Here is a 21704-nt window from a genome sequence, read left to right on the forward strand (position 1 = left end):
GTTTGAGCATTTTATTTGCACTTTACCCAGTTTTTGTTTTTGCACAGGTTCCTCTGACAGACGAGAACTTTGTAATGTTCAGTAAAAACGTTACTAAGAAACAAACCACCAGCTAAAAAGACAAAAGGTTTTATTAAGAGATGTCCCTGAAGGAGAATCACCCTCTTGTAATTTACAACATACTATACAGTTACAGTGTTTCCACAGACCACACCCCATTTTCTGATGCCCTGCAGGGGGAGCTACAGCACCACTCCACAGTCGGTACTGACAAGCTAACAAGCTAGTCAAAAGCACAACTACTAAAAGCATAAAAACAATAAAGTTCAAGCACAGTTTGCACCTGCTGAAAGCATAAACGCCGTACTTCACAATTGTGTACTTTTGTTTTCAATTAAAAGGCACTTCCTGATTTTATATGTCTGTTTTCTGGTGAAATGTTAAAACATTAACACTGCTGAGATGCAATGGGGGTTTTTGGGTTGTTTTTTTTTTAAGACTCCTTCTGTTTTCTAATCTGGCCAACCAAGTGTCATCTAGCACTAAAAAACAGGGCATTATTTGTGTATTGACAACTAAACAACGTTTCCAGCCAACACCCAGCTCCTGTCTGAGCGTTTGAGCAATGCCGTGAATGATTGGCATGTGAGTTTGGCACAGGAGTCTGTGAAGAGGTGTTGGCGTGGGGCTGCACGGAAAACAGGAAGAGGTGGATCCTTACAGTTAGGGAGAGATGTAGGACGTTAATCCTCTGCTGTCGCATACTTTCTGTTTCTTCTGCTGAAGTAGTACATGCTGCAGCAGCTCGAGTGTGCGTCCGCCGTCTTGTCATGGTCACCCTTCTGCTTTTACCTTTCGTTTCCTGTTTGCTAGCAACTGGCAGCTCACGCGGCACAGTCCCTGAGTAACTGTTGCAAGTCTTTCTCAAAAGTGTCCATTTACACGTCATTTACTGTAAACATCTACTGAAGGGTGCGGGTCTTGCTGTTTGCAACCAAAGTCGCTGCCTGCATGACTCTGTAGCGCTCCCGGAGGTTCCTCCTCCTCACGTGTTCGTTGGTGATCTCGATGACATTCGCTACAGGGAACCAGCCCTTCTGACCATCTGACAGGCGGGTTCCTTCGTACCAGCCTAATCGGGGGGGGGGGGAGAAAAAAAAGAGAATGGGGGGAAGGGCAGGAGAGAGGGGAGAGGACAAATAAGGGAAGGGAGAGATATTGGAGGTTTCTGCGTCGTCCATGCAAGAAAGTCAAAGCAAATAAACTGCTAAAGCGAGGGTTGGAGGATGGAGGCAGTTATGAGGGTTGAGGCATATAAACAAGCAGAGTCGAGGAAAGTGATAGAAAGTCACGTCAGTACATGTAACTTTTTCTGTGTGTAACACACTGCTAATGTTCAGTTTCGGTTTCAGCTGCAGCGGCTTGTTTTCTAAAAATAAACCTTTCCCACAGGATGCTCTTACCCTCGTTGGTTTTGCGGATAACGTTGATGATCTCAGTGGGCTCCAGGTTGAGCTCGTCCGCTTGCTGGGCAATGTACTGTTCCACGCACTGCACCTGAGGACAGTCTGCCATCCACAGACACATATAATTGTAAACCCGTATAACTCATATAACTCTCGATGTGTGTGAATTTTGTATGCGCTTGTCCTCACCCCAGTCCTCGTAAATCACTTCCTTATCATCTCTCTCTTGGTTGGTGGTGTTGGGGAAAGCTGCCATCCACCTGTCCATGTCTGACCTGTTGATGGAAACAGCCACAGCTTAGTCTCATACAAGTGACATGTAATTCCTGATGTAACAGTGGAAAGAGCTTTCACCTCCTTCAAGGTTCGTGGAGGCGAGGAGGTCAAAATTACACCAATGCTGGAAGTAAACAGAACAACCGTAGCAACCTGTTTCTGCTCGCCGCCTTTACGAGGGTCAACATGGCCCACAGTCTTCTGAATCTAAAAATCCTCACATTGTATGTTGGCACTTTAAAGACCCAGACGGAAAACTTTGGTTCTAAAACATTATACCAGTCAGTCCTCTACTAGTATTTCCATGCAGAAGATTTTTTTTTACAACTTTCTCTGAAAAATGTTCTAGGAATGCTCCCGGCATTGTATTTAAGTTCATTTAAGTTTAGCAAATCACTTTTATAACGGTTTGGTCAAGAGATCTTGAGTTTACCTAGATAAGTTGCCAAAACTACCAATTAACAAGCAGGTGTGTGTGTGAACTCAGACAGACACAAGGAGAATACGCAGGACGCCAGAGACCTTTTTACTGTGCTGTACAGTCCTAACCACTGCACAGGGAAACTGTCCAGGGTGCTCTCTACCTCTCACCCTATGACGGCTCAGATAGGCTTCAGCCTAACTGCGACCCTGAGCTGGATAAGCAGAAGTGGATGCACGAATGGATGGACATTAGATGTTTTTGGCCCAAGTACAAAATTTGAAGGATTTATTCCCTGGAGTCACACATTATACTATCAGTATAGTGACCAATATTGGCATTTTTCTGTGATGGTGTTAGAGGAAAACTATGTCACCAAACTCACCAAAAACACATCCTCAAAATGTTTAACAGAGAAAATGTTTTGCATAAAGCATTATGGATTCTCTGGCCTCACTCACATTCTGGACATGTTTTTGATTGCTCTGGATCACATAACACTGGGGATATTTTATAACCTGCAAAAACATCCTAACAATGTTTCCGTCAGATCATGTTGTCATGTGACAGCTAAACATCTGAGCTTTCAGGAAAATTGTTTGAAATGACAAACATCCTTTTTTTTTTTTAATGTTTAACTTCCCTGTAAGGTAGTTGTAGCAAGTCTGTCAAAATCCAGGACAGCTTTGGAGGGCAAGATCAGCTTGCTCTCCAAAAGGGCCCCCAGGCATACATCAGGGGGCAGGAAGTATATGTGTTTGTTGTATTTGGTTCATAATTTCACTTCATTTTTAATGTAGCGTGAATGTTTTTCTTTGTACTCGTTAAGCTTTTACTTTGAAAGTCAGAACAGCTGTTCTTCCAGGGCAACATTTTCAAGGAGTGACCAGACAGGAGTGTAATCTAGTTACACTTTTAGGCCAATGTAAACATGTTTCCTGATGAGAACTGTTGCTTGGTGGATCTAATTTCTCATTTCCATCTCACATAGCCTTTGAGTAACTCTGATTGGCATGCAGTTCATCTACAGTTTTTCCTTTTAGGAAATTAAATGTTTCTTTTACATGAGTCAAATTACCCGATTCATGCTGTTTCTATGTAAACAGCATGAATTACTTGAATTGGACTTTGACTTCATGTCTAGTTTTTCCCTGATTTTCATTCAACATACTGCAGATTTTAGAGTCAATACATGCTGTTCACACACACACACACACACACACACACACACACACACTCAGAGTCATCCATGACCACTCACTGAGAGGAAGCTTTGATGAGCCGCTCAAACAGGCGTCCCTGGTGGTTTTCCAGCAGCGTGAGATTGAAGCAGTGTTCGAAGGGGCTCCCACTGGTCCCAATTTCCTCTATTGGCTGCACTTGCACCAGAGAGCGATGGGCATGGTCGAGCACCACAAAACGCTCCGCGCTGTTTGAGACAATGTAGACGAAAACTAATTACAAGAAAAATATGAGAAGGGAAACGGGTCTAGCAGGAAGCAGGTATATCGCATGCTGTGTATACTCTTAACGTCTAGCACCTTTGGCACGACCTTCCCTTAAATTTGAGGGAGTTTGGAGTTATTTAAACGAGTGATGACATGCATTTAACTCTTTCCCTTATAAAGACGACATTCGGCAGCCTCCCCTGTAACCCTATTAACGAGCTCAGTATATATCAATAAAGATGTAATAGTTTGGCAAGTATTAGAATAGTTTCTGGGCTTTTCCAAGGGTAGCTGCATAGGCAGAGACCACCCTCACTAATGTCTAATCCACACCGAGTCATTTTGTTCTATAAGCAGGTCTGAAACATGACAGAAACCACTGACTTCAGAAAAGAGCTTCAAGAGTTACTCCTAACAGGCTTTCAAGGGGTAAAGAACTAAAGAGTCCATCTTTTTTGTGGTCAATGACTCTTTTTCCTGTACTGTGACAACTTGACATAAGACATTAGGTCCATTGCTACATATAGAACATCAATATAAAATATTCAACCAGTGAGAAGAGTGCACAGACCACTCCTCCCCCGTGACTCATTATTATTACTGTTAGTGTTTAATGATTAACCAAAATGTATGATTCTGAATTAATGCGTAAATCTGAGGCTAGGAAATATCTCCAGTTTACAGAGAGGCTTTAATATCCACTGACATCAAACAAATTTATGTAGCTGTTGTCACAGAAGCAGAATGATACATTTATTAAGCTGTAAAGGGACTGTAAATGCATCGCTTTGCTGTTGTGTACAATATGAAAAATTCAGTGTACGCTTTAAATTCTAATCAGAATCTAACAGAACGAATCAATAACGCATCAATGAAAAGTCAACAGATTAAGAGCATTTTATGTTGTGTCAGTTTTGTTTTTGGGCCTAACCCCTTTTTGGCAGCAATGACGAGCAGGTCGTTGAACAGGAAGAAGTAGACAGGAGTGAACTTTGCCCTCATGTTGAAGAGAGTCGCTCCTTTGGACATTTCCTGGAGCTCTCCCTTTTTCTCCAGATATCGAGTCTGGGAGATGATGGGGATGGCCTGAAAAGGACAGACGGCATTTATGACTCTTCAAAATAAAAGAGATCGCATAACCTGAATACAAACGTCAACACTGCCGTTACCTTGAGCTTGTCAAACTCCAGTGTCGTAGAGATATGAATAAGCTCCTCCATCTGTTTCATCTTTCCCACCTCTGTGTTACAAATGTCAATGATCTGAAACAAAATGATGAAATCAGTTAGGAGATCCCTTTTATTTTCACACTTCAAAAAAACTCCTCTCAACCGTCTTTATATAAAACCGGGTGTGTCTCACTGGGAGTATCAAGTTTATTCCTCTGGCTCTTTTAATAAACCTAATCTCACCCTGCCACTGCCCTCAATGGCACCTGTGACTCACTGAGTTGATTCAGTAGGAAATCCTTCATTCAGACAATAGCTGACATCTAATTTCCACAAGCATACGGCCCACTTTAGACTCAAATAATCCGCATTTGCAGGCAGGCGGTTGAGGAGTGAGGCGTGTTTACCTTGGACACAGAGGCCAAAGCCTTTGAGGCTGTCTCCTCCTCTTTCGTCCCCTCTTTTGTTCTCTTCAGGATGTTCTGAAACAACAAACAACAACTTTCTATTTCTGTAAACAGACAAACAGCATTAGCAGGGGACATTTTTCCACCAAAATGCGAGCAAGGTTGTGAAATAGGGGCGAGGTGAGTCTGTGTGTTTGCTTATAGGTTAAAGGATCAGCGAAGGCTAGAGTGTGGAAGATTATGCTGGAATGAGGGCATGCCACACGTCCGAACACCGTGATGAACTCATACTATTGCCTTTCACTGACCATCAGGAGAGAAGGGTCAGCTATGCACAATGTACTGTGGCGTTTTGTTTGGCACTTAAGTAAAGCACGTAAAGCTTACAAAGGCTGTCACTCATCTGTGAGTTGCTGAGCTTTTTCCTCTCACAAGAGAAGCAGAAGCAAATAATCAATTGTTCACTCTGTGACCTAAATATGCACTCACCAGCCACCTAGTAAGTATGGTCTTTACTAGTAACAGGTTGGACTCCATTTTGCTTTCAGACTTTGCTTAATTACTTGTGACATAGATTCAACAAGGCGCTGGAAACATTCCTCAGATATTTTGGTCCATGTTGACATAACAGCGTCACATAGTTGCTGCAAATCTTTCTGCTGCACATTCATGATGTTAATCTCTATGTTCACCATGTCCTAATGGTGCTCTACTGGTTGAGATCTGGTGACTGTTAAGCCTGAAATATTGATACAACTGTGTTCATGTTGTTTTGAATGTTGCAGCAGAAATTGAGACATATCAGACCTGGGATCATTTCTCTCATCTTCTGTTGTTTAATTTAAAGCCCGGGCAAATTGTAGCCTTAGTTTCCTGTTATTAAGTGAGAGCAGTGGCACCTGGTCAAGTCTTCTGCTGCTGTAGCCCATCTGCTTGTGTGTTTAGAGATGCTCTTCTGCATAACTTGGTTGTATTGAGATGCTATCTCAGTTATTTTTTGTGGGAAAATTCCCAGTAAATACGCAGTTTCTGAAATACTCAGACCAGGCTGTCTGGCACCAACAACCATTCCACATTCAAAGTCGCTCTAATCATCTTTCTTCCCTACCTTCGTGTTCTGTTTGAACTTCAGACGCTCGTCTTGACCATGTGTATGTGCACTGAGTTGTTTCCCTGTGATTGGCTGATTAGATATTTATAGTTAAGCCCAGAAAGATGATTCTAATCATCTGGACATTTCTATTATAATGGGAGAGACGTTTCATCACTCATCCCAGTGAACTGATCATTAATATGTATGCGTTATGAGCACTGATCAATGGCCCTGAGTACTACTCACAGAAAGTTGGGGATTGGCTGCAATCACAGCACTGATGTTAACTAACGGTGTAAAAAGGTGTGCCTAATAAAGTGACCAGTACCATATGCTAAGACATAGAGAGTAAAAACTGGGTGATGCTGCTCACCTCAATGAGCATTTTGATGCGTGTTATTCGCTGGAAGGGCAGTAGCAAGAAAGACATGAAGGGCAGCCGCTGGCACTGAGGCGACTCTTGGAGACGAGTGATGACTGCACTGAACTGCAGATTGCTCTTCCTGTAAATACACCACAAAAGTAATGATAAGGTAAGACTTTGCCTCCAGTTGACACAGTTGGCACCCTGCCAGCCTGCACTCCTTACAATCCTTTCTCATCGTTGCTACGTAAATTCTCAGAGAGTCTGAACCTGATTCAAGTGAAACTCTGGTTTCTTACATGAGCTCAGTGAATATCTTTTCCTGGTAGATCTGGTTGCGTACGTAGTCGATGTAGGCGGGGAAGTTGTGCTGGGCGTGGTAGTTGATTATATCACAAATGTCAGAGAACACCACGTTCTGAAATATGCGTTCCTCCAAGTCTTTCAAGAATCTGTTGAGTCAGATAAGAAATTTTCAGAAATTGCAGAAAACTGTGCACAAGCCTGTTGAACCATAAAGAACAAGTAAGCTTTACATTCCTGTCCCACTTTACATCATAAATCACCTTGCAGTTTACGTTTTTTCTTTATCTCCCGTCACCCTTTTTTTCTCACCTCTCGCTGACCTCACGGATCTTCAGGATGTTGGAGAAGAGCGTCTTCCTGTCTCTGATGATCATCGTCTCTTCCAGCTCCCGGCTCTCCATGAAGTGTTCGGTCAGAACATGAAGAGATCGCAAGTAAGAGGTCTCTGATGTCAGGACCTCAAACATACTCTGTCAGGAAGAAGGTGAACAAAGCTGCACATTAAAGGAAATCAAGATGATATGTTTAATTTTTGCTTCATAACTTTTGCACTGTCCACTTCCTGCTGTGACAAAACAAATTTCCCACATGTGGGACTAATAAAGGTTATCTTATCTTATCTTATCTTATAGTGGAAAAAATTAAGATTTATATATATGAAAAAAAAAAAAAAACAGGCTGAATTGTGTTTTTTAAGACTTGAATCTTTCGGTCAACAAAGCTCACGAAAACTTAATAAAGCTGGAAAAAGTAAGACAGTAATTAAATGCAAAGTCCAGTTAAACAGTTGTGGTCAGACGTTTCCATCCACTCCACTTTAATTACTTTAAAATAACAACCTTTTTTCAAACCAAAATGTAAAAACATGTACATACACTCACTTAAATCTTTTAATAAGTGGTGCTCAAGGTTCTACAACGTCTTTTAGCTTGGCAAGGGCAAAGCCCATTAACTTCTTGTTAGTAATCATAGTTGACTACAACTTTCTCTGTGCATAAAAAGGATTTGTCTGATTGAACAATGTAAAAGACCAGTGAAGATCTAAGAAGAAGAGTTACACAAGCTGTCAAGGGCTGTTTGGAGCTATTTATAAACACCTAAAATCCAAGATCATCATTTCAAACTATTGTATGGATGTGTCAGTAAACGTCTGGAAGAATACACAAACTGTCGCCCTCAGATGAGAAGAAACTGATTAGCAAGAACCACCCAGGAACCACCAAGGCCCAAGCCTGTGAGGAACTGGAAACTGCTGAACAGCAGCATCCTGTCCACAGTGAAGCCAGTTTCACCATGAACTGAGAGGGTGTTTCCGCTCCAAAATCAGGCTCAACTGAAATCTACAAATACACGGGTAATACACAGAGACAAGACTGAACTATTTGGCCACCATGACAAGAGGAATGTAAACATGAGGAGTTTAAACCTGAGAACACTGTAGCAGCTGTTAAGCATGGTAAGCATGGTGGTGGTAGCATCAAGCTCTGGGGCTGCTCTGCTGCCAGTGGTACTGGTATATTGCATAAAGTGGCTGGAATAATGGAAAAATAACTACCTCGAAATTCTTCAACTACCCTCAAATCAACAGCTAGATACTTGAAACTTGGACACAGCTGGGTGCTTTGACAGGTTGATCCTAAACAAACATCAAACTTGATGATGGCGACCAAAAGTGTCGAGTCAATGTGCAACTTGTCATTTCACTAAATATTAGTAAGGGGTGTATTTAAGCCTGTATCAGGTCATCTGGTCCAGATCTTTTAACTGTTCCCAGACTAAGATTTCAGTCTGCCGAGGGTGCCTTCAGTTAAAGCCTGCTGACTTGAGATCAGTGATATCTGTGCATACATTCAAAAACAGACTCAAAGCATTTTTAAATCACACAGGCCTAAACTTAATAGGTGTTGTTTTGTTTTGCTCCTTACACCAGCTTAAGGCATTGCAAACCTACACAGGTTTTTATTTTCTGTGTTAAGCATGTTGAGTGTCATTATTATTGTATGTATGATGTTGACCCTGTGTGGTTTAGAGCAAATTCACAATTCTTGTTTTTAGATATCATTAAAGACACATGCTGTAAAAAGAAAAGTTGAAAGAAAGCATTAAAAGCCCAAAATGTCAACAACTGCAGGTCCAGATATAATTTATGTTTTTGTAAACTAATCTGTTTATATTTTTTTTTTTATCTATAGATATTAAATATTATATTTCAAATTCAGCTCAATTAAATCCAACAATGACTCAGTTTATTTGTAAAATAAATTTCTCTCTGTGATTCGGCTCCTGGTAGCAAAAAAAACAGGAACATGGGCTATATGACAGAAATAAAAACTGCAGTTGGTGCTGCTAAAACCCAAACACTTTGTGTACTTCAAAGGTTATTTACCTTTAAAAATTCTGTTACTGGCACTACAACTTTATAACTAACTGTAAAAGCTTTTCTGAACTTCATACCGGGTGAATCAATATTATGTAACAGCAATGAGCTAGACAGCATGGCCAAATGAACTCTAATTCATGTAAAAGCATTATATTATTATTTAAGATGTGTTTTAAACCTTGATCCTGCATCTCAGATTTCTCCTTTCAGCCTTTATTGATTTGTCTTTGTGGAGCCTGTCTGCCATGCATTATCATCTCCTCTCCTCCACTCCCTCACCTCCTGGTACTTGCACTGGTCAGAGCTGAGATTCTCCAGCACCCCGCTGTCCCGCACATTTGGGAGTTCCTGCCACAGAGTGCTCTGAGTCGGTGTGGGCACCGGGCTGCCCCTCGGTCCTCCATTACCAGTCCCGAACCCGGTTCCGGTTCCAGTCCCAGGTCGACGACCGGGGTGGTCCATAGCATAGTCCGCACTAGTTTTGCTGATGTTACGGCAAACTGTCTGGCGCCGGATCTCCTTTGTGATGACAGAAGCCCGGTACGTCTGGTAGAGAGGTTCTGAAACAGGGAAACGAGTCAAACATTTTCTGGATTACTACGTATATTAACAAGAATCACTCTGATTCCCAGTGGAGCAATGACCTGCATAATCAGTTATCAGTAAACCAAGAATTACTCATTTAACTTTTGGTGATGTTTTAGGCTTTCCTTTTCTTTTAACTTGAATTTTATTGGTACTTTAAAGCTATGTTTCCATTTTCATGCCTTAGATTTAACACTGTCACCGTCACTCTTTACTGAAGAGTTTCCCAGCAGCATCACTTCCTGCTGGGAAGTAAAGCCTAAAAAATGTCAGAACTGCATCTTTTTCGTTAAAATGCGTCGGAGTGACAAATAATAAAGTAATAAATAAATTTGTACCATCAGTGATTGGTTTAATGAGACTAAATAAGACTGTGCTGTATATAGTACATAATCTACTGCATCAGGTACTTTGGAATTAGGACAACATACAATACATCTTAATGGAGTAGATGAAAATACTGATGAATATCATCAGATTCAATCACACTGACGATAATGTGCAAAGAAACCAATTAAATGGAGACAAACTTTATGGCTCATAGTAAAATTCACCTAATGTGATTCTAACTGGAACTAGATATTAAAATCTGTTTTTTGTAGGGAAAACAGTTCATCAGAGGACCATTTTTAAGTGGGTGAAAGGTTTCAGACTGCAGGCACATCCTGTTAGCACCTGTACTCATGTTTTACCAGCCTTGGAGTTTCAGTATGTGGAGAATGTGACAAGTTGACAAGAAAGAGTTTTCCTGAAACAGACGTAACGCAGGTGGCATGCGTTTGTTGCTGCAAAACCTGCATGTGCTGTTTAGTCTTAGTGGCGCCCTCACAAATGTGACCCAGGCAGTGAATTCCAGCTGTGCACAAAGACAGCCAGGCGATGACATGATCAAGAACAACTAGACTTTCAAATATTTCCAATGTTTTTTTTTATCTTAGCTTCACTGTCTGCAAACATCCCTCGAAACTCCGTCCAAAAATGTTGTTTATTTAACAGTTTTTGATGCAAAAATTAAAACTAAACAGCACACTGTGTTGCCCCAAACCCTCATCCAGCAATCCTCTCAGGTATGATGGCAAAATCCCTGCTCAGCGCAGACACACATGCCTGTCAGTATGACCTGACCAATCAGCAAATGAAATTTGCCCCTTTATTGATGCTGCCGATTTTTCCATCTTTATCCTGTGGTGATAATGACGCGTGGACTGTGAGCGGATTCTTGTAAATGTAAAGGCGTGTTTATCGGAAGTTTAATCATTTATGGACTTAATACCCGCGACTCTATTTTCATTGTTACCGTTGAAAAGAAAAGAAAAAAGCTAAAGAAAATTATCTGTTACTGAAACTTTATTGTTAAACAGATCTGAGTTTCAAACTTTGATGTCTTGCATTTGTGGTGTTTTATTTACACCATACGCAGCACCTGGGCTGTTTTGTAAACAGGGTTACAGTTGATAGACCTGGGCCTGTTGTGGCTTGTTTGTTTTGAGTGTCAGCCTTACCATCCTGCAGACGAGTGTCGAAAATGAACCCAATCTTCCTCCTGATAGAACTCCTCCTGTCAGGGTACATGACATTGGAGAAAAGGGTCAACAATTTACAAATGCCTCCTTAATAATCCGTCAATACTCTCAATAATATAAAGGCTGGTTTAAAGGGTAATCCAGGTGAAAACCTTTACTTTTCTTATATAAAGGCTGTCATTGTGTTAGCTCTTTTATAAATGCGCTCTACCTCATTTCTTCATTTGTGGCTTGAACCCTCCTACTGTATTTTTTAGCAAGTTTTACTCAAACAGAAGGTAAAAGTGCCTTTGTTTAGGAGCATCTTCAGAAATATACTGCATATATTTGTGTAATTTTATCTGAATATGAGAAAAATATGAAACATTTCCACACATACCCTTTTAAAAATGGAAAGGTAAAGATGCTGACTCACTTTTCTTCGCTTTTGTCCTCCTTCTCTTCCTCTTTCCCTCCATTCTCCTCCCCTAGTAAAAGAACACATGGCTGCTTTCAGTTAAACAGATATTACCTGTATGCATCATTCACAGCTCATCTCAGGCACACATAATCCTCGTTCAGACCTTTTTTCAGTGTGTGGGATTGCACTGAGGCAGTGCTGAGCCTCCTGGGTTCTGCCTTTGGTGGTGGTGGTGCGGGTCTCTGAGGTTGGAGGGAACTGTGTGGAGGTGGAGTGTGGGCTCGCTGAGGGCTCAGTCCAGTGGTGGCGGAGCCACTGGGGGAGGAGGGTCGCAACAAATGACCCTCCTCCGGTGTGAGCATGGGAAGAGGAATGCCGCCCCTGGGTATTGTTTGGCTGCGACTGTCCTGGTTCAAAGGGATCCTCGGAGGGATAGCAGGCGGGACTTCGTCCGGGGTCACTATGGTTTCTCCCTCTTTCTCTAACTCGGACGTGGGATCTGACAGACTGTTGGTCAGTTTGGACCGACGGCCTAGTTTGCAAACTTTGATTAGAGGAATATCCAGCTCCTTACACTCAACTGCGTTGTTTTTAGGAGTGGGGTAAATCACTGGAAGCGTGGCCTCGTAAATATTCTCTTCTTCATTTTGAGCACTTCCGTGCTGAATTTGCGGTGACTGCGTACGTTTTGGGGGAATGGGGGGAGACTCAGTGCGAGCGATAGCAAGGGTGTTGAGAATGGAGCGAGGACCTGGGTCGGAACGCCTCCTGTGATTGTCTGCAATTAAAACATTCAAAGACTCGTGGAACTTTGCTTTTTCTTGTTTCGTCACCTCGTCCTCCTCAATCGCAAAAGTGTCCCCCGTGTCCTCTGTCTCACTGTCCCCTTCATCCCCAAACTCTACTTCCTCATCCTCCCAGTCTTCCTCATCCTCCTCCCTCTGCTCTACCCCATCAATTTCATCGTCCTCTCCACCTCCACCCTCCTCCCCATCATCTTCCATGTTCACGGGCACCCATATAAGTTTCATGCCAGGCCGCTGGAGGTGGCAGATGCAGCTGCAGTTTGGGGCACAGCACGGGCTGACAGGCGTGTCATGATTGTGCTCCGTCTCCACTTTACCTCCTCCGGGATGTTCGACCTCAACCTCCTTTCCATCAGGCTCTGCGTAAAAAACAAGAAACACACATGAATTGTTTTGAAATTTTTTCAAAAGGGGAAGAAAGTAAAATCATAGTGAACTTCTCTAATATTTACTTTCTTCCTTATTTTTTCAATTAAAACACACACACACACACACACACACACACACACACACACGAACACACACACACAAACTGAGCTAATGGGTGTGAATGGCTGCTTTCTGCCCACTTCCTGTGTCCTCAGATAGAAAGGTACGCTTTCATTAAGAGCTTTTCTTCCCCCCATCGTCTCTTCCCATAAATGCTTCAAATGCACATGCTGCACCGTTGAGTCAGCACGCGTCTTCAAATATTCATGGAAACATTTGGAGGATTGCAGGGGGGGGGGAATTCAATACTGACAAAAGGAAATGGAGGAGGTGGAGGAAACAGAGTGCTGAACTGGAAAGATGGTTAAAGGGGTCAGCAAGTAAGCATCTAAAAAAGCTAGGAAATAAAGGACAGGAAAACATTTTGGAAACATGTCCAGAACTTTCTACTTAAACCATTAAGGACACTGATGCACTTTGCCATGCTGGTGACATCGGTGATGGTGGTGTTGGACTATGGTACCTTCATTTACTGAGAGTTAAACAAGTGGAATCTTGCCAAAACTATCAGATGCACCTACACAGATACAGATTCAGCTCAATGCACTGCACAACAGGCATCCACACAGGAAGTGATTCACGTATTGCACATTTGATTTGTAGCTGGTTGTTGGTCACAAACAGAGAATCCAGGCACCAATTGCCTAGGTAACCCTCTAATCCATTTACCACCCTATAATATCAATGAACTGTATCCCGCACTCTCATTGGTTGTCGCTTCCATCGCTCACCTTGAAGTTGAGAAAACTTACCTGCCTAAGTCGCTCTAAGTCCCCATAAAGTCAACGACCTCCTGTGACCTCTGATTACCACGTCGCCGCTAGTCACTTCCACTGTGGCACTATTTTAGTCTTATTACAGTAAACGTGGATCTCTAATGTAGTAATACTGTTTTATTCCAATTATTAATAAATATTTATATTAAAATTTCAGATTCAGAAAAACAATAACCATATTTAAAATCATTCTACAGTAGCAATTTTTTAAAATATTGAAAGACAATAAATATATAAACTACTTAATATGAGCTTGTTATCTCTAAACATTTCTTTAACATTTACTCTTCTTCAACTGAAATTCATTTAAATTTTTTATTTTATTTTAATTTTCTATTATTGTGTCAGTATCTCACAGTAGAAGAGCCTCACTATCTGCATGTGACATTTTTACTTTAACTTTATTGTTTATTTATTGTATACTGTGATATTTGTATTTTTTGTCCTGTTGCTGCAACACAATAACTTCCCTTTTCAATGTTATTTTATCTATTAAAATGAATGAAATCCCTGTTTTTGGGGGGTTAAACGATAAAAAATTCTGGTTGTTGGGGTATGCAGCAATAAATTCTGACAGTCCCCTGCCCTAACAGGAATATTTCTATTTAAACTTGACTGCATGCTTTGGCTATATTCACTCTGAAACTCCGTGAGGTCATGTTTAAATCTTTTCTGTTTGAACACGGAAGCAAAACAAGGGAAGTGATAGTAGCGCATGCTGGAATGGAAAATTCAAATCTCACATCAGTACCAATGCAACTTAATTTCTTTGGGTTTCTCTTCAGTTGAGTTTCACCATGATACACCAAAGCAAAGTGTCACTGCAGCTTAAACAAAGATAGAGATGTAAAGAGATCCCTCTAGGATCCCTCTGTCTTTTCCAACTGAAAGTAAACACAGCACACCTAACTTTTTGCTTTCACATTACTTGCTCTCAAGACCGCACGCACACACACACACACAAGCACGCACACAAGATCAGCTGACTGACCTCTTTTATGGTTGCTGGAACAGACCATTCAAACACAACCACACCTCAGAGCTCACTGATTACGCTGCACATTTGACTTTACACATTTAACACTCATATGCCAAGGTCTTTAAATGCACACACACACACACACACACTCACTTTTTGCGTCAGACAATGTGTGATCTTATCCTACACTAAGTCTGTGAAACTGGCCTAATTATGCTAACTATGTATGTGAAGGGACATAAAGACAGGAAATCACAACATCACAACATAAAACAATCAATGCTATCATTTGATCTTTGACCAGCTGTTGCAACAGAATATTTTAATTGGAGGTAAAGGTTTAAACACGTTTAATTTTTAATAAATCAGGTGACACTTGCTTTTGATATGAAACTGCATTAAAAAGAATCAGATATGCATTCTTAAACACTAACCTTACTGCACTATGACCATCTTTATATCTGTGCCAAAACCTGCAGTTTAACTCCAATCAATGCAAATTAAAATAATTAATTAAACTCAAGATAGAGGTATTTCTCCCATTATGCATATGTTTTGGACCTGTTTTACCTGATCGGCCTCCTTCCACGCTGCTTCTGTCCCCCTCCTCTTCTCCCCCAATCTCTTTTTGTTTCTTCGCCAAACGGCTCCTCTTCTTTGGCAGCGGCGGCGCTGCCTGCTCTGCCTCCTTCTGAAGCTGCAGTCTCACCCGGGGTTTGGGCTTTATCGTAGGAGGCCTCTTGGACCGTCTAACTGGCTTGACTTCTGCAGTACCATTGGTGGCCGGTTCCAACCTTTCAGTGGACTCCTGCTTGCTGAACTGGTTCACAATCCTCTTGACCTTCCCTCCAGAGCGTCTGACATTGCTGTCCCTCTCTCCCAGAGGGGGGGAACTGCATTGTGGTTTTGGAGGAATCTCCGGCCTCGGCTTGGCCTCGGGTTTGAAAGGTAAAGTGGACGTCGGTGGTTCCTGGACGGACATGGTGGCAAGAAGGACGTCGTCTCTTCTGATGTGCTTCACTCCCCGCCCTGACCTATCAAAGGCCAGGCTTTGGCGAATGTTAATGTGAGCGTGTCATCATCTCCTGAGGAGTAAGAAGAAATAAATGTTTACAGAGAGGAAATCGATGTTACATAACTCGGTATGTGAATACCAGCGCTGAGTAGGACTTTGAGTTCTTAGGTAGAAATCGCCCCTCTGCAAGGCCACAGAGGAGAATGAACTTTACACTGTATGGAGCTTATTAGTTTCTAGCAAGTGTGTGGTGAAGGTAGAGAGTGTGTTAGCTGCTTGTAAAGAAACATCCTGCACTGCACAGTGTTTATTCACTGTTTTAATGGCTTCAGAACAGGGATACTGATCATACCTGCTGTCAGTAGCAGCTACACAAGGCCTCTTGTTATAAATAGAAGAAATTCTGTGCAGAGAAGCACTGTAGATTCAGAAATGCAAATAGCATTTCTTTTGTGTGCTGTACCTGTGTAACCATTTACAACCGCACCATGTGATCAAGTTACAACAGTTCAGTTTGATTAGCACTCGACTGTCTCCCGTGTTGACTTGTCAGCTTAAAAGCCTCACACAAAACTGTGTTCAGAGAATAAACACATCCTCGACAGTTGTGTTTTTCTTCCTTCACAAATATCATCATCATCACTCGTGTATTACTCAACTTAAAAAAAAAAAAAAAGCAAAAAAAGCTTAATTACTGATGTTAATTAGAGAGAATTAAACGTGAAAACGTTGCTCTCTCACACACACTGACGTCACGCCTGCAGTAAATCTGCAGGGACCTAATCTTTTAAACAGAGAAACTCGGGGAAGTTTCCATATTCAAAGCACTCTGGTCATTCAAATGAAGCGATCAAACCAGAGCTTTTTAAAAAAGTGTCTATAAAAAGAAACGTGATGACAGCAATGTGGTAGTCCCTTTCCATTCTGGGTGACCAAATGTCCACGCTGCAGATTCCTCTCACCATATGTTTTTTTTTTTTTAAATGTGCCTGCGTGTGTGTGTGTGCGACAACTGATGCAATAGCAAATCAAAGCAGGCTTAGTCATGCACTGAGTCATGAAGAGAAGAGAACAGAGATCCTGAAAAACATGTTATTTCTGCACTGCTTTGTATATCGCTTTGGTGAATAAATTGAGCGTGTAGCTGCAAGTATTCCGATTTTCTAGACAGTTTTAACTCTGCGATTACACTTTTGATTAGCTGGTTAATCTCTCGAGCATTTAAAATGCTGACAAATCCATGTCTATGTGGTGCTGTCAGCAGAAGCGGCTCTTAAATGACTCATAGATGAGCAAATATGGATTACTTGTAAAGTTTTAACAAGATTTATGGAAGCCAAAAGAGTAACTGATCATAAGTCACCTTAAGCACAGCTGATCACGATTCACTTTTTGTTTTAGTGGATTATTAAAGGGCCAGTCCACCAAGTTTACAAGTGGAAAGAGGCACAACCTTTAGCTGGGGTTACAGAGGAGCGGCTTTCCAGGAGTAGCTTAGGCTTGAAGACTGTGCTTCGCAGTGAGGGTTTTATCAAAGAGAATCTAGTCTTGTCATTTTTTTAAGTACTCAGATTTCATGTACTACTATACTAATTATTGGAGTGCTCCTTGTTGTGACAATCTGCAGCCCTGTGCCAGTTTACACGTTGATTATTTTCAGTGAAAACAACAGTTATCATGATTTTTTACACTCGCTGGTCAGTTCATTACGTACACCTTTTCAATTAATGCAAATATTTAATCAATCAATCATTTGGCAGTTTAGCAATTCATTCAATGCATTTATGCATGTCGACAGAGTTAAGACGACCTGATGAAATTCAAACTGAGCATCAGAATGAGGAAGAAAGGTGATCTAAGTGCCTGTGAATGTAGCATGGTTATTGGTGCCAGACTGGTGGTCTGAATATTTCAGAAACTGCTGATCTACTCTTTCCACACAGACATCTCTAGGGTTTACAGAGAATGTCAGAAAAAACAGAAAATATCTAGCGGCAGTTCTCTGAGTGAAAATGTCTCATTGATGTCAGAGGAAAATGCCCAGGCTGCTTCGACCTGATAGGCAACAACAAGCACTCGTTACATACCAAGGTATGCAGAAGAGCAACTCTGAATGCTCAACACATAAAACCTTGAAGCAGCCGCTGAAGACCACATTGGGTCCTATCAGCTAAGAACAGAAACAACAGTAAACAACATTAAAGAATGGATCCATCCTGTCTTATTAACAGTTCAGGCTGCTGGTGGTTTAATGGTGTGAAGGCTATTTTCTTATCACACTTTGCCTCTTAGTACCAACTGAACATCATTTAAACACCACAGCCTCCCTGAGGATTGTTGCTGACCATGTCCATCCCTTTATAACAACAGTGTGCCACTGATAGCTGCTTCTAGCAGGATAACACACCATGGCACAAAGCTCAGAACATCTCAGCCTCTCTGAGGTCTCAAAAGTCTGAGCAATGTTTCCAGCAACTCTTTGAGGCTATACCATAGAAAACAACTCTGAAGGCCAAGGAGGTCCGACCTGTTACTAGCAAGATGTCCGTAATAAAATGGCTGGTGAGTGTGTGGTTATTTTAGTTTTTCTTTTTAGTTCCGTCAGTTCGTTTCTAGAGGGGATTTACTTGTTTCAGTTAAGTTTAAAATGTGCAGTTTTCACGAGTTTCAGTGTTAGTTTCGATATTTCCATTATTACAATATGCAGAGCATTTCTCAGCAGCAGGATTTATATAGTAATACCTGTTCTAAGAACAGGTATTACTATATAGAGACTTGATTTACATTCCAAGAGTCAGTAAACAAATATACCAAAGACGCATCTGGCAATTAATGTTTCATTTTGTAGTATAAATCGTCATTTCAATTTTATAGTTTAGTTTTTATTTGTGAAACTTTTTAATTGATATACAACAGTTTTAGTGTAGTTTTAATAAAAGATTGAAGGCTTGGTGTAATAAATTCATAAACTGTTGTGCCTCAGGGAAACCACATTTTAAAGATATTTGTCATCTTTATTATACACATGCAAACAGACAAGTCACTGTTACCATAATAGCTCCTTGACTCGGAGTGTGACTAAAGTCAACCGCACACAAACACCAGTAGTCAGTTGTTACTGAAAGAGTGCACCGGCTAGTCAGACAGGTTTGGAGGGGATGTACATGATGCACAGTTTTAAACAAGGAGACAGAAAAGCAAGAGTCTCACATTTCAACAAGGTAAAACAAACAGCTATACAGCACAATCACTTCCCCCTCCTCCTTGTCTTATATTTCTGTGTCACGTTATCTGTTTTTTGTTTTTTTGAGTTTTTAAGTACTTTACAGATCTTGGAAAATATTTTGAGGTATAATTCAGAATTAGAAGCATTAACCTATCAGGAGTTGTAGCAGTGTGTGTGTGTGTGGGTGTGGATGTGGGTGTAGAAGCAGGTCTTTCCACATCTCACTCCAGTTATCATCACCGTCCACAGGAGTAACATATAAACCTTTAACAGGAGGGTGTGTTTGCTCACAAAGAACTTGTGTAGACATTAAAATAAAACACTCTAATGCACTTGCAGATAAAACAACACACTTTAAGGTCACGTTCCAGACATTGCTTTCTTTCAAGCAGTGGCTAATAGATTTCATCTCTTTTGTGTCCATTTCTGTTGACCTGTTTAGCTCAATAGCTGCATGCTCCAGTCTGCTGGACCATACAGATGCTCAGGCTGGGTCAGTGGGCCACTCATTCATTTCACTCAGTGTATTTATCCTGTAAATCCAATACATATCAGATATGGTGTCATCCCCTAAATCAATCCAGCTTGAGAACAATCCTTAAGTGCCTTTAGAGAGGACGTCCATTAACACAGTGTTGTGTGTGGGGGGGTGTGTGGGGGTGTGTGTGTCTGTCCACATTATGCCATCTGGTCTGAAGCCTAATGGATTGAGTGTGTATATAAATTGGGTATGGGGGTTTTAAGAGAGTCTCTCTAGCTCAGCAGCATCAATACATGTGATGTGGATGGAAGCTCCACGTTGGCTAGGAAGAGGAGACAGGAAAAGGTGTGCCAGAAAGGAAAACGTACACACACACAAACAGCACGGTGGGCTCTCGTGGAGAACCAAAGAAGCAGAGTTGGTTGATATGAGGAGAGAGCATACTACCATGGGGTTATGAATAGGCTATATAAAAATGCCCACATTAAGACCCGCCAGATGTGGATGAAAAAAAGAAGCATGATTTTACTGTGGAAAAAAACAATCTTCTTATGTAGTGAATACAAAACAATCACTGTTTATAGACTAGAGCACTTAATGGACTTATGAGTCCATAACAGTCTCTGAAATAAAATCTGAAAAAAATAGCATTAAACCACAGAAAACTGCGCTAATACCACAGTCTTTAAAATAACCACTGTTAAGTTTAACACTGTCACTGTATCCCAGGCTCACAACATATTCCCACAGAAGGAACAGGTGCTCGCGGAATCCAGCAAAGTGCACCTGTTAAAATGCCAAATATAGACTAAATCTCCATATAAAATACAATTACACAGGCAGAAACTCACCAGTGTTGTTGAAGACGCGTCTGAATGTTTCTCCTCAGTCATTCGGCTTTAGTGCTCCAAGTCCAACATACTCTGCTTATGTTTTGTAAGAAAATCGAAAGCTTCGGGATTAAAAACCTGCCCACAGCTCACCTACATCAATGAACTTTAAACTGCGCTCGCGCACGAGAAGAAATAATTCGGTATTTAGGCAGGCTGTTAGCAACAAATATCCAATAAAAACAAAACCAGTTCAGTTCATTGTTGACAGGCTTGCTGCCTGAGCACCCATCACCCCTCTCTTGTTGTCTCGCCTTTGTTACCAGCAGAATATGAGAGGTAAAGACGGGAGGAAGGAGTACAGCTGCCCCCGAGAGCTACCGCCGCCAAGCTAACAGCAGATAGCTGCAGCTTCCGGTGCTGTTTTCAAAATAAAACTACGGCTTAAAAACGTAAGGTGGGGGATGACTACAAAATCAGCAACTGTGCGAATTAATAGAGTCTGTATATGGTGTATATATTGGGTATATACAGTCTTGGTTCGAAAAAGAAACATTTTAGTTTGAAATTGTAACATTGCCAGCACAACTTTTGAAGCTGTTTAGCCTTTACTAATGGAAATATGACTGAAAATATAATTAGATACTACGTCACACAACATGCCCTTAACCTTAGCTAAAACTCTGTGTTTCGTGTTTGGACTTGGATTGGGATTAGTTGTTATCGGACTCTTACTGTGAAAATATTTTGGGGACGTTTATTGAAACTTTGCGCATATTTGGTCTTCCAAAACAAATAAGGCACTAAATATTGTGATAAACACTCAACAAAAAGTTTTACTTCTGATTTATTTACGCGTGTTAGTGTTGGTGTAAAACCAACACAGGTGACAAGAAAGCAGGTGCACCTGAACTTTTTTTTTGGTCTCCTACCCCCACCTACAGTCTGTTTTTGGAACTGCAATGAACCGTCCATTATAACGTCCGAGCGATCAGTCCAGCTGCACCAAAGTGGGCTTTACATGTCATGTTGAGGTTAGGATAATGTGAGGTGAGTGGTTTGTTTTGGGGTGGGAGTGGAGGACATAATTGGTGGCATAATGTCCCTTGTTAATTATTTGAATTCGCCATTAATATTTATTGAACTATTAGTCTATCACACAATTTTGAGACAGTCTCTTCAAAAATAAAATACTTTTCCGGAACACTGGAGTTGACTTAAATATGATGTTTTACTTGTGCATAAGTTTTAACTACAGTTGTGG

At 41.2% G+C, this 21704-nt stretch overlaps 1 protein-coding gene across 1 annotated transcript; it reads right to left on the bottom strand.

Moving 5' to 3' along the window:
- Nucleotides 1-113: 113 nt before the first annotated feature.
- On the bottom strand, nt 114-20833 carry arhgef15b (Rho guanine nucleotide exchange factor 15b). The gene is made up of 16 exons (XM_031753149.2): nt 20462-20833; nt 15459-15973; nt 12002-13003; nt 11854-11905; nt 11418-11473; nt 9610-9890; nt 7260-7420; nt 6944-7096; nt 6654-6783; nt 5188-5262; nt 4781-4873; nt 4543-4697; nt 3425-3592; nt 1656-1741; nt 1464-1568; nt 114-1132 (listed from the first exon to the last, which is right to left on the bottom strand). The coding sequence occupies exons 2-16, from the start codon at nt 15868-15870 to the stop codon at nt 963-965; spliced, it is 3099 nt and encodes a 1032-aa protein (XP_031609009.1). The 5' UTR covers nt 15871-15973; nt 20462-20833; the 3' UTR covers nt 114-962.
- Nucleotides 20834-21704: the final 871 nt, after the last annotated feature.

The sequence above is a fragment of the Oreochromis aureus genome, linkage group 3 (assembly GCF_013358895.1).
Source record: "Oreochromis aureus strain Israel breed Guangdong linkage group 3, ZZ_aureus, whole genome shotgun sequence".
NCBI classification, from domain to species: domain Eukaryota; kingdom Metazoa; phylum Chordata; class Actinopteri; order Cichliformes; family Cichlidae; genus Oreochromis; species Oreochromis aureus.

What these genes read in the sequence shown, in the direction of transcription:
- arhgef15b (XM_031753149.2), bottom strand. Translation starts at nt 15,870, where the DNA reads ATGTCCGTCCAGGAACCACCGACGTCCACTTTACCTTTCAAACCCGAG. An exon ending in GCATCAAAATGCTCATTGAG is followed by an intron (nt 5,263 to 6,653) that starts GTGAGCAGCATC and finishes TTGTTGTTTCAG; the next exon opens with AACATCCTGAAGAGAACAAA. An exon ending in CTTTGGCCTCTGTGTCCAAG is followed by an intron (nt 4,874 to 5,187) that starts GTAAACACGCCT and finishes ATTTTGTTTCAG; the next exon opens with ATCATTGACATTTGTAACAC.